Source organism: Nelumbo lutea, chromosome 6, assembly GCF_056320005.1.
Source record: "Nelumbo lutea isolate HS-2025 chromosome 6, American lotus-T2T, whole genome shotgun sequence".
NCBI classification, from domain to species: Eukaryota; Viridiplantae; Streptophyta; class Magnoliopsida; order Proteales; family Nelumbonaceae; genus Nelumbo; species Nelumbo lutea.
This window is the reverse complement of record NC_142689.1, coordinates 36,310,974-36,324,583: the sequence shown is the minus strand read 5'-3', so window position 1 is coordinate 36,324,583 and position 13,610 is coordinate 36,310,974. Positions and strand designations below refer to the sequence as shown.

General features: G+C 37.0%; 1 protein-coding gene and 1 pseudogene across 2 annotated transcripts; one reads left to right on the top strand and one right to left on the bottom strand.

Moving 5' to 3' along the window:
• Positions 1 to 278: 278 nt before the first annotated feature.
• On the bottom strand, positions 279 to 5,429 carry LOC148848548 (non-specific phospholipase C4-like). Of its 2 annotated transcripts, none has more exons than XM_088948138.1 (4): positions 4,095 to 5,429; positions 1,625 to 2,034; positions 1,356 to 1,526; positions 279 to 811 (listed from the first exon to the last, which is right to left on the bottom strand). In XM_088948138.1, the coding sequence occupies exons 1-4, from the start codon at positions 4,721 to 4,723 to the stop codon at positions 444 to 446; spliced, it is 1,578 nt and encodes a 525-aa protein (XP_088804264.1). In that variant the 5' UTR covers positions 4,724 to 5,429; the 3' UTR covers positions 279 to 443. The 2 variants fall into 2 exon arrangements, with proteins under 2 accessions (XP_088804264.1, XP_088804265.1); XM_088948139.1 differs by having other exon boundaries at positions 1,628 to 2,034.
• Positions 5,430 to 11,992: 6,563 nt separating this feature from the next.
• On the top strand, positions 11,993 to 12,836 carry LOC148848547 (ADP-ribosylation factor 2 pseudogene; annotated as a pseudogene).
• Positions 12,837 to 13,610: the final 774 nt, after the last annotated feature.

The window sequence follows — 13,610 nt, the reverse complement described above, 5'->3', positions numbered from 1 at the left end:
TCCTGCGACTAATTAGATTTAAGCATAATAGAACGATGAAATCAAGGGAGAGAGAGTCAACTCAATCTGAGATAACCCACCTTATCCCAACTATATGGTTGGCTACATGAATTGTGTTTCACCAATCCATTCTACTTAAAGCTATATCCACAATAATTTAATACTTATATGCTTGACAGAGTGGAATTTTATTGAGAGACCATAGCAAAAACAGAGTGAATCCAAATTTTTCTTAAGAGATTACCCAAACACACAAACGCTTGATGAAGAAACGGCACTGATATCAAACACAACTTTGTTCTTTCTACAATCAATTGATTGTATGTCAAGGAAGGAAGTTTGTACATGACAAGGTGATTTCTAATAGAACCCACTCAGTCTAGCTGTAGATTCTAATAAATACAGAGAATTAATGGAAGGTATTCCATGAATTGAACACTTCTTTAGTTATTGGAAGCAAAACAAGCAAACATTTTGTGGACGAAAGACTTTGACTTGGGAGGTGGTTGTTCGACTACTGGAGTTGAATTCTTCGAAGGCGGTAGTGAAGGTAACACAATAATCTCAGATTCATCAGCCCCATTCTTCTCGGCATTCTCACATCCTTCTAAGAATTTCTTGAAGGCGTCTTCGCAGTAACTGACGGCATCTTTAACCGTCATCTTCTCGACAAGCTTGTTTGGATAAATGTCCTTTCTATGGTCCCCTTTCAGTGCAGCTGCCAACTGCACCAACTCCACTTGAAACTCACTTAGCTTTGCTCCTTCATTTGCATCACCTGATCGCAATTTCCGGGGCTGTGGCAGAGTCACTGCATATTGCATGCATTTTGTTAGATAATATCAACCTATTCAAGGACATCACCTAATAGATTAAGCTTTTAGGTTGAATGGTTCTTTGAGATAGTCAGAACCACTCCTCGTTATCTCATTATAGTTAATTAAGTTTTAACACAAAATACGGGTGGGCCTATGCTTGTTCACACTTCAAGCCCAATGGTCTTTTGTGTGAGGGGGCGTGTTAGAGAACAACCTATTCAAGGACTTCACCTAAGAGTCTGGATTTCCTGCCCACATTTATTGCAGCCATACATGGAGAACACCTCATTCTCTGCAATAGTATATGCAGGGGGAGATGTTTCTAATTCACCGGGGGGGGGGATAGTGTATTGTGGGTAGGTGTGGGCAGGAGATCCAGTTTCCTCACCTAACAGCTTAAGCTTTTAGGTTGAAGTCCTTGCATAGGTTGATATTCTCTAACACATTTAGTTTAGGATTACTTGGGAAAAAAAGCATTAATGTGTTTCTACATTATGTAGTATGGATGTAAGTAGATCATCAGTGGAATAAGTTCACCTGGGCAGTCTGTTCTTGGACTCTCCCTCGTCAATACAGTCTCAAAAGTTCCAGCCCATGCATCACGCTTTGTCAGAAACTCTTTCAGATTGAAAATCTTCTTCACTGTTGCTGGAATGGAAGAGTGTTCGAACTCTGAAGAAGGATATGGTCCTGAAGGTCTGTGCAACACTGCAATTACATCGCCAAGAGATCAGTTAATTGTGTTTTAAATACAACTAATAATCCATGCATTTGCTTCAAATTTAAGCAAAGTTTCTCTTATATACCACCTGTTCCTCGCTCAATCCATGGAGAAATGAAGATGGCAGGCACCCGAACGCCGAGGCGATCAAACTTAAAGTAAAATGGCCCAGGACTTGCAATGTCATCTGGGCTTGGGACTCCAGTAGGAGTTGGGACATGGTCATAGAATCCGCCATGCTCGTCGTATGTGATTATGAATAAGATTTCATTCCACTGTGGACTTGCTCTCAGTGCCTCATAAACCTCCTTCACAAATTTCTGTCCCTCTGATACATCGTGTGAGGGATGATCATCATTCCCTGGCAACAATTTTAAATCAAAATATCGTTGTTCTACCACCACATAGTTGGGCAACTTCCCCTCTTTGCAGTGACTCTTGAAATTCAGATCAAACTGGTGGAAATTCTTTATGTACTTCAGTTTTCTAAGGTTCCTGTCAAGTGTCAACTATGAACTAATTAATATTTGATTACTAAAACACAAAATAAGAAATTGAGTTAAAATCTCATTTGAGCCATAGCTACGATTCGTGTCAAGGCATCTAAGAAATTGAAATTGAACAAAAATGCTTTCCATTACCCCACTGGGGAAATGAATTATAACTCATCGTTTGGAAATTTCTTAATTTTTCTTATACATAGAATTAATTCTTTTAATTTTTATTTGTTAATTTTATTTCATTCTGAGGATGCTTCCATCCTAGTGGAATTCCTATTTCATCCTCACAGTCATTGCATTCGTGCATTGAGAATATATGCCCATGAATAGAAACATAGCAGTACAGAGATGTTCCAAATGCAGGGCTGCACATATCTGTGAATGTGGATTTCAATTTCCATAGATATGAAATAAGTTTAAGGCCATGTTTGGTTAACTCTCATACTCATTCTTACCCAAGATGATGTTCTAATTAAAATGGACAAGATGGGTAAAAATGGGTAGAATGAGAAAATATTGCTATGAACCAAACACTTTTTTCCTAAAAAATAAATTATTTTCAAATCGCAAGTGCCCTATGTTGCTAATTTTTATTCGAAAAGAATAAAAAAAACTATTTTAGTGTTCATAAAACACTGGCCTAGGTCTCCAAAGTCGTTAGCATAGATGTTTACTAGTGGATGGCCGACAGTCAATGCCCGTTGGCATAACTTTCTATGGCAGTCCACCAATAAATATTTATGGTGATAGTTTTATAGACCTATACTGGCAGTTTATGATTACTGGCATAAACTTCTTTTAAAGAATGAAAATAAACAACATGAGACATGATTATTTTTCATGCTGCAAGATACCTCAACTTTTATACTATGGGCTGATTTTCATTCGAAAAGGAATGACACCCATGGAAAGAATTTTGTAACAAGTAAGAATTAAAATAATGAAGCTCAGAGCAGCCAACCAAATATGGCTTTTAATCAAAGCATCATTTTAAGCAATTAGACAAAAGTCTGGATCTAGTCCCACACCCTATCTACCCACAAGACACTACAACAACATATTGAGATCCGATCTTCTATCCACAAGCCTATTCACAAGACTCTACAGCTGTACATTGGGAACGAGTCGAAATCTGATACACACAAGCCTGCCAGATGTTCTTGATGTCCATCTGTTGTGTCTCGTGGGTATGTGTGGTTTGAATCTTCACCAATAACAAATCTAACTTCATTAAGAACATTTCGCATGAAAAACAACATATCAAGTACATAAGAAATATTCCCAATGAGTGGTTGTTGTTTCTTGTGTGTAGTGTGTGGGTAGTAGATACGAGCTCATTAGATAATTGGACTTAGTATTCTTAAGAGAATCTCTTAAATTCTTAAAGCAATGGCAAAACATGGATTGTGGTCTGGAGCACTATTGCTATTTTTATCTGCTTTTGGTTGTCATCACTAATCTTAGCAATTAGGCACATGGCTAAGAATTTCAGGATGAAAAAAAAAAACCCATTTTGTTTGTAATTTGTTGTATGATTTGCAAATTTATGTATATATATAAATATTGATATATCTAAATCAAAACAATTAATAAATAATAAAACAGAAAAGAATATATTTTGACACCCTAGATATCCACTTTTTAATAAATAAAGTTAACACACTTCTATATTTTCTAGAAGAAATTTCAGGTTTCCACTTGCTTGAATTTGGACATATGGCTTGCCCCTTTGCTAACACGCAATCTCTTTTAGACTTCCTACTTTGTTCAACTCTCAAGGAATCCTTGGGTGGTTTATATCTATCTACATACCACAGGAACCTTCACATGATGAGACTTCGCCAAACCATTGGGAATTAGGTAAACTAGATTCCATTCTATTGTATATAACAAACAAACCAACGAACAAAGAGGAAGATAAATATTGAAAGAGAGGAAGCTTCCATGAGCGAAGTGAAGGGACCCATGATGCATTAAAATCCAAAAGGTGATCAAACTGGTGAAAGAAGCTAAGCTCAGAGGCCAAACAGATTAAAATGGAAAGTAGGCTCTCACCTGTAGAAAAGAGTAGAAGGAGGATACTGATAATATATCCCGAAAGAGAACCCAGCCTCATCCAGTGACTCAAATATCGTCTTCTGTGGGGAACCTTCGATCAGCCTCTTCGTGTCATTGCTGATTAAACCATGCGAAGTTGCAGAATGCACAAAAAGCCTGTTTGGCTGTGTTGAAGAGGGGACTGAAGCGAACCAGTGGTCACACACAGCAAACTGCGAAACCAGTTCCCTGTAAACTGGTACGGCTTCGGGTCTAAAACCATTCATGACTGTGTCCGACATACCCTTCTGTGTGCTCTCTGCATTCTGACCAAACCCATTCATCTTCACAGCCTGCTCACCCGAAGAAGACTGTCCCCAAGGTATGCCAAAGACCTGTTCGTAAATGTCCTGGAACGAGTGACCTGGGTCAGGGTCTACGTACTCAGACTGGTCCCCAAAGTAAACCTTCTTTGAATTGGGATCGGTCGTGGAGAGTGAGTTATAGAATTCGTCTCCTGATGAAACGCCATTAATTTCTGGGTTAAGGATCTTCATCCATCCCAGAATATGATCCAAGGAACGGTTTTCTTGGACCAAAACCACCACGGTTTTGATGGGACAGGGCCTGGTGGCTTCGGAAGGCATGGTTTGGCTTCTATTTCGTTGGGTTTAGGCTTCTTGTTGTTGAATGGTGGGAAATGGATGAAGATGAAGAGTAGCTTGAGCAGTATTTAAAGACGTTTTTGTGACGCAGAAAACGAAGCGTAGAAGGGAAGTAAGAAGAGAAGAGAGATGAGAAGAGTTTTGTAAGTTAAGAGTCTCGTTTTTAGGCAATTTCTTTTACTTGTTTGGTTGGGCACATAACAGAGGATGTAGGGATATAGTTTGGCAGATTTCGTTCAGTTAAGAGAGAATATATGGAAGAATCTGACGATCTCAGCCACCCAATCTGATTCTAATTAACCAGAACAGGATGGAAACGAATTGCCACATCTAACAGTTTCACCGTTTTGATCATTTCATGTGCTTAGGTTAGGTCAATTCATTGAGATTATTACGTAAGGATCATATATACAATGAAAACAAAAGAAGAAAAAAGGTTTTTATACTTGTTTGGATGGCTTATGGGATTTTGGAAAATGATTATTTATAAGTTATATATAAGCTAATTAAAGCCACCTGGAAAATCATATAATAACCAATATATAGGGAGAGCAGAGAGCTAAATCTCTCTGTCTCTCTCTCTCTCTCTTTCAATGGTGAAGAAGGGGGGGAGAAGAGGGCGCTAGAGCTACGTTAGCTTGGGGATGGCACCATGATAGTCAGCGAAAATAATAGAATAATCCAGTTGGAGCAATATATAAGACGTGACTCATTTAATTTTGACCCCTCCAACGAATCTGTCTTTTGATGATTTCCTCATGTAAGCTCATGCCACGTTGGCTGCGTGTAAATTTAATGCATCAAACTTGCTTGTGTCATGTTCGCTATTAGATATTATACTTTGTGATATAAGCATGGCATATGCTTATATGCTCTTTCAATTATCCCCTAGCATTAATTCTTTATATTGCAGATACTGTGTTTGTCACTATCAATGAATAGTGCCGCCCATAGATGAATATATAACTCTGCCTCTCCCTGTCTCCCTGTCAAGTAATATCTCTTCTTCATCTATGACTTGATAGTTTCACTTTTGGCCTGTCTAGAAAAAATGAAAACCTAAAAATAACAAAATGACTTCGGAGATAAGCATCTGTGATTGCTTAGTTTACAGGTTTCACTTCTAATGACATCAGAAGAAACTTTAGATTTCTCATCTATTCATCCCCATCTCTGAATAGAATTCTTGGGTTGCAGAGTATAGTGCAAAATCCACTTTGATTTAACCCTCAAGTTTGATGGCAATTCTCTAGGCAACCCACGCCCAGCTGGAATTGGAGAAATTTTCTCTTCTCTGATGGGCAATATTACTTGGGTTTACCGATGACCAATAACGGAGGCCATCCACTAAAGCAGAACTCTCACAGCTCTCAGAGCTTTAAAATTAGCCCAGCGGCTCGGATGCTATCATTTTCATGTGGTTGGTAACTAATAAATTAAAACCATACATTGGCTGTGTCGTGAGAGGGAAGGACTGTGGATCTTGAATCACTTGCTTTCGGAGGCAAGGAACTTTGCTAGACAGCTCCATGTGAGTTTTAATTAGATTTCACGAGACTATAAAGAAAATAAGAAGACACAGTAGAGAAAGCTCAAGATGAATGGGTAAACGGTTTGATAATGGTTTGATCGAACCTTGAATTATTTATAGATGAAAAGATTGAGTACAACTGTTAAAGTTTGAGTTTGTGTACAACACTCAAGCTTAAGAGGTTAGTTTAAGTTACAACAAAACTCCTTCAGATAGAGTTTATCAGGACCATGCAGTGAATTTTATCATGAAGTTCATCGCAAGTCTCTAACACGCCCCCTCAAGTGAAATGTCTAGGAAGGACATGAAGCTTGGATCGAAGAGAAGTAAATCGAGTTCTGCTGAGTGGTTTAGTTAGTATGTCTGACACTTGATCATTTGAGGAAATAAATTGAACAAAAAAGGACCGCTTGAGAACAAGATCTCATAAGAAGTGAAAATCAAATTCAACATGTCTAGTACGAGCATGAAAGACTAAGTACGCAGCAAGATATGTGGCGCCAATGTTGTCACACCAAACCATAGGAATGCATGTAGGAAGTTGTCTTAGATCAAGCAATAAGAAGTGTATCCAAAGAAGCTCGGTTGCAGCATTGGCACAAGCTCGAAATTCTGACTCCGTGCTGGAGCGAGCAATAGTGGCTTGCTTCTTGGAGCTCCAAGCAACTAGATTGCAGCCCAGATAAATGAGATAGCCCCCAGTAGAACGTTTGTCATCAGGACAGCTAGCCCAATCAGCATCGAAGAAAGCTTGAAGGGTTAGCAAAGCCGATGTGGAATAAAAATGCAAATCATGATGAGCAGTATGCTTAAGATATCGAAGTATCCGCTTGACAACAATCTAGGGTTCTATCGTTTGGAGAGTGGAGAAACTAACACACCTTGTTCATAGAGAAAGAAATGTCGGGCCTTGTGATGGTAACATATTGAAGAGTGCCAACAATGGTTCGATACTCAGAAGGATCAGGCAGAGGATCACCAATAAATCTGGAGAGCTTAGTAGTGATAGCCATAGGAGAAGTGAGAGGTTTAGCTTCAGCCAAGTTGGTGCGATATAAAAGGTCCAAGATGTACCATTGTTGAGTAAGGATGGTGCCATTAGACTGAGGTGTAATCTCCATGCCAAGGAAGTATCAAGCTGGACCAAGATCCTTTAAGGAGAAAGCATGGCCCAATGTGGTAATCAGATCATCAAGAGTAGAGGAGGAGGAACTAGTGAGAAGAATGTCATCGACATAGACCAACATATATAGAGTGACTAAATCCTTGTGATAAATAAACAATGAAGGATCAGCTGCTGATATATGAAAGCCAAGCTGAACAAGATGAGTATTGAGGCGAGAGTACCATGAACGTGGGGCTTGTCGAAGGCCTTAGAGAGCCTTGTTATGTTTGTAAACATACAAGGGGGAATCCAGATTTTCAAAACCCTTAGGTTGACGAACATAGATCTCCTCTGATACATAACCATTGAGGAAGGCATTATCAAAGTCCAATTGCCAAAGTGGCCAATCAAAAGAAACGACGAGAGCAAGAATGGTGCAAATGGTGATTGGTTTAACCATCGGACTAAAGGTGTCAGTGAAGTCAACGCCTAGAACCTAGTTGAACCCTTGTGCAACAAGACGAGATTTGTAATGATTAACAGAACCATCAACCCATCGTTTTACTCTATAAAACCATTTGGTGACTATGACATTCATGTGTGATTGATGTGGGACGAGCATCCAAGTTTGGTTATTTACAAGAGTGTTGACTTCACGAGTAGCTTCGCACCAAGCGAGATCATTATATGCCTTAGAGAAACAGGATGGTTCAGTAGCAGTATTTGATAGTTCGGCTAGGAGAGCTCTAGGAATGGGATAACGAGATGCACCGTTGGATTGTAAGGGAAGAGAATTGGTTTGAGATCAAGTAAGCATATGGTGTTAACGGGTAGTCAGTGCGGTGGCATCAAGTAAATCTTATATTAGACGAGTGCCATACGGTGGCGGAGGAGAAGGCGATGACGTCAAAGTAGTTGATGGAGGGGCCGGCGATGGTGTCGGGGACGAAGAAAAAGGAGCCGATAATGGTGCTAGAGAAGGTGGATCCGATGGATCAGTTGGTCATGCTTCCTACGAAGATGAGCTCAAAGACACATGAATAGTCACACCAGTATAATTTAGTGAACCAACCGGTGGAGAGGGGGTTATGCCGAGGAAGAAGCTCTCATCGAACACCACATGGTGAGCAATATATAACCATCAAAAGGAAGGATGGAAGCACTTATATCCTTTGTAGGAGTCACTGTAGCTGACGAATATGCATCGAAGAGATCTGTAAGAAAATTTGTTGTGGTTGTATGGCCGGAGAAGAGGGTAGCAAGAGCTGCCAAATGTGCGAAGTAAATTATATTCAAGTGTCTTACCAAACAGGATGGTGAAGGAAGAAGCTCCTTTTAACAACGATGTAGGAAGCTGATTAATCAAGTAGATGGTAGTGGAGGTAGCACCGTCCCAAAAGGAATACAAGAGATTGGAGGAAGCCAGTAGAGATAAGGTAGACTCGATTATGTGTCTATGTTTTTGTTTAGCAACACCGTTCTATTCATGAGTGTGAGGACAAGCAAGTCGATGAATGATATTGTGAGCAGCCAGACACATGTCGATACTCTCCTCCCTAATCAGATTGTAAACATTTAATTTTTCTTTCAAACAAAACCTCTACATGACTCTTAAATTTAAGAAAAATCTCATAAACATCGGATTTATTTCGCATCAAGAACAACCAACTTACTATAATCATCAACAAAAATTACATAATATTTGTAACCATTATTTGACTGAACCGGGGCAGGACCCCAAACATCTGAATTAATTAATTCTAAGGGACTACTAGACTCACTATTTGAAGAAGGAAGGTGTAACCTATGACTTTTACCTAACTGACATGCCTCACAGACAAAAGAAACATTGATGGTTGAGAATGGTAACCCAAACTTGGATATGACTTGCCTTATGATGCGAATGGCAGGATGTCCTAACCTTTGATGCCAACCATTTATTGTAGTGCATTCACTGACAAAAGCAACTGGAGAAGTGTTCTTGATGCCGAGACTACTCGGGAAGCAATAAAGCCCGTCTCTACTAGGTCCTCAAAGTATTGTTCTCCCCATATAATCCTTCAAAAAAAATAATCACGATGGAATTCAAAATAGATATCATTATCGTGAGTGAACTTGCTAACAGATAACAATTTTTTTGAAATAGTAGGTACATGCATTAAATCATTCAATTGAAAAGAATGAGAGTTATGAGAGGCAATAGAAGAACTGATGTGAGCAATTGGCAGACCTATTATGTTGCCTAATTTGACTTGATTCGAACCACCATATTCATACCAATTTTGCAAATTTTCAACACTGGGTGACATGTGATGTGTGATAGCAGAGTAAATTCTTCAGTTTGTACATTGTTAAAGTTGAGATCATACCGTCTACGACATTTCAGTGCTCCATGCCCAAGGGTGTTGCAAACTTGACAAATAATAGTGGAACAACCACGACCTCTGCCTCCATTATCATTGAAATGACTACCGTCCCGACCGCGGGTGCTCTATGTCCAAGGTTGCAGGTGCAGTATCCAGAGATTGGATATGATGTTGTTCCAACCAAGCTTCATGATTGAGTAGAATGCCTCAGACATCATCGATGCCTAGTTGGTCCATATCGGGCTGATTGGCGATAGTGGTAACAACTATTCAAATTCTGGACCTAGTCCGGCTAATACATAAAGTATAAGTTCTGTAGTGTTAACAGGATTGGATACAGCAGATAAATTATTAGAAAGACATTTGGCTCGATTAATGTATTCAATAATAGAGAGAGTACCATTCTTATGACTCTGCAGTTGTCTGGGCATCTGAAGTATGCGAGAACGGGAATGTGTAGAAAAACATTTTGCAAATGCAGTCCATACCTCATTAGAAGAACAAAGGCCTACTACTTGAGAGAAAATTCCCTTCGTGAGTGTGGAGATAATCCAACTAAGAACAAGTTGGTCTTGCTGAAACCACTCGACAAAGGCAAGATTTGGTATGATATTGTTAGGTTGATCCAGATCAACAATTTCTCTTGGAGGAGCATTGATCGTTCCATCAACAATACCCATGACCTTGTGAGTATAGAAGACTGGAAGTAGTTGCGCTTTCCATAACAAATAGTTTTCTCCTGTTAGTTTGATCAGGAGATAGTGTGACAAAGTCGAAATTGAAGAAGAGCCCGTACCACAGGATTGAGAAGTATTGGACTGAGAGCTTTGTGCCAAATTTTGAACTGAGCTTGTGTCACCATTGGAAGCCATGGAGTCGTGGCTCTGATACCAACATAAAGAAATAAGAAGACATAGTAGAGAGAGCTCAAGATGAATGGGTAACCGGTTCAATAATGATTTGATCGAACCTTGAACTATATATAGATGAAAAGATTGAGTACAACTGTTAGAGTTTGAGTTTGTGTACAACACTCAAAGTTAAGAGATTAGTTTATGTTACAACAAAACTCCATTAGATAAAGTTTATTAAGATAAGGATGAGGAAGCAATTTATCAAGATAAGGACAAGGAAGCGAATAGACCTTAAGTAATCATGAAGTTCATCACAAGTCTGTAATAAGCAGAGACACTGCCCTGAATCATTTAACACCTTGTTATCTTTTCCCAAGAAAGAAAAAAAAAAGAAAAAAAATGGTAATTTTGTGAGTTCATTTAGTACAAAACTACTTCACTGTAAAAAACCATTGAATAAATGTTTGACCTGGTTAGTGTGGTTACAGGTTAGAAATAACGTTCTTTTTTCCTAATTCTAATATTTCATTTTCAGCATTAGTAAAAAAATGTTTCTTATTTTTCACATTATTTTTTTAATTTAAAGAATACATATTACTATAGATGTGCCTATATTTTCTACAAAATTTCTATGTTTTTACAGCTTATTGTATTTCTATCTATTTTTTAAATTTTATTATTTATATATTGATATAATGGATTGACCCACTTGAACTAAATGGTTGAACAATTCACTCACAACCTAGATAGAAAAATCATTATGCTTTTGGGTCAATTTTAATTTTTTATTTTATTTCCATCATTAGTAAAAACAACTCTTATTTTTCATACGTATTTTTTGTTAATATGATGAATGAATAATACTAAAGATGTGTCCAATTCTTTTCTACAAAATATCTATACTCTTTTTTTTGTACTTTTGTGTTTCTAACTTTTTTAAATATTTATTTTAAAATTTGTATTTCATTTACATCATTGCTAAAATTAATTTTTTTCTATCACACTTTATTTTTTATTTAATATGTTTTTTTGGTAAATGATCTAATATGATTAATATATAATATTAGAGGTGCCTAAATTTTTCTATTTTTATTTTTCATAATTCTTTGTATTTTTCTATTTATAGACATTTATTATTTAACTATGACATCATGGATTAACCCTTTTGACTTGAATGGATTAACCCTTCTAGGTTGGTTTTAGATTTTGTATTTCTATTTCCATCAATAATAAAAATACCTCTTATTTGTCATATTTGTTTTTGTTTAATATAATAAATAAATAATGTTAAAGATATACTTAAAATTCTCTCTTGTTTTTGCTCTCGACATTGTGAATTGGATCCATCTACACACCTTCCGAAAGCCTCAGAAGGACCCCATGGACACAAAGACGATGGGGCTAACTCTCACAAAACTATTCAGCCAGCTTTTTGCCAAGAAAGAGATGGGTATTGTGATGGTCAGTCTTGATGGTAAGCTCAAGCTTGGCTAAATTGTCACAACAATTCCTATCATTGGATTCAATGTGGAGAGAGTGGAATACAAGAACATTAATTATAGATTCATTATTTGCGATGTTAATTGGTGGCCAAGATAAGATCCGTCCATTGTGGACTTACTATTTCCAAAACACTCAAGGTCTTATTTTTGTGGTGGATATAGCGAGGGATGAGTACATAGGATACTGAATGAGAATGAATTGCGAGATGTTGTCTTGTTTGTATTTGCGAAGGTTCATTTTGGAAAGATTGCAAATATTTGTATTTTGTTTTATTTTGTATGTATTTGTACTCTATCCAAACTGAGTCTAAGGTTATGTTTGGTTGCAGTACAATTTTATTTACATTAATACAAATGCTTGGGAGTACAAATGAAAAGAATGCAAAGTTTGATTTAATTTTGTTTTGAGGTTTACTTTATTCTACTTTCAGGTCTTATTTTACTTAATTTGTACGGCAATCAAACAAAATAAGATAAATTTTCAAATAAAAATAAATCATAATTTAAACTACCCAGATTTTGCATCAGTGCAAATAAATTCAAAATGCAATCAAACACAACCTAAAGAACAAAATCTTCCCAATGCAATGAATGCTATTGAGATTACTGATAAGCTTGGTCTTTACTTTCTCCGTCAATGCCACTGGTACATCTAGAACACTTGTGCAACCTCTGGAGAGGACCTTTATGAGGGGCTGGACTACTGGCTTTCCAACAACATTGCCAACAAGGACTAAAGAATAGAGGATTGTTGATGGATGGGTGGGGCTATTCTAGATTTAGGCATAAATATTATCTAGTTCTATGTTTTCCGTTTTCCTTCTAAGATAAGTAGTCATGTGGTTGTAGTAATGGCTTAAGATGGAAAATCTATTTTTTCTGTAGGAGTTGTATAAATGTTGTAATAGGTGGATGGATGATTGGACAAAAAAGATTTGTTTAAAATTTTATACAATTTCTCTTTATTTTTTTCTTTTTTATCTATATTCTATTTTTTAGTATATAATTATGGCATCATGGGTTCACTTGTTTGACCTAAATAATTAGATTGTTTATCTGCCACTTAATATCCGGTTCTTTTATCCATTACAAATATAGGATTTTATATTATTAAAATTACTAGCTTAGTCAACAAGCAAATGACCTAATTGTGAACTGTTGACTTATTTGACCATGTAAATGAGCCATTTATAAGACATTAATTTTATGTTTTCTTTTGTACTTTAGCCATTTTCCATCATTAATAACAATTATTTTCAATTTTTTACACATTTTTGTTTTATGTATATGCTCAGATATTCTATAAGTTTTATAATATATTCATTTTAGCATATAATTTATGACATCACAATTTGGGTTTGTTTAACTAAAAGAGAATTGTAATTCCAATTGATTTTTAAAATATTGGTTTTTTATGGATGTTTTTTACTCTTATGGTCAAGTTGACTTGTCAAATTGGTCGACTTATCACCTTGACCAAGATTTTTGGTCTATTAACCATTAAACAGCTT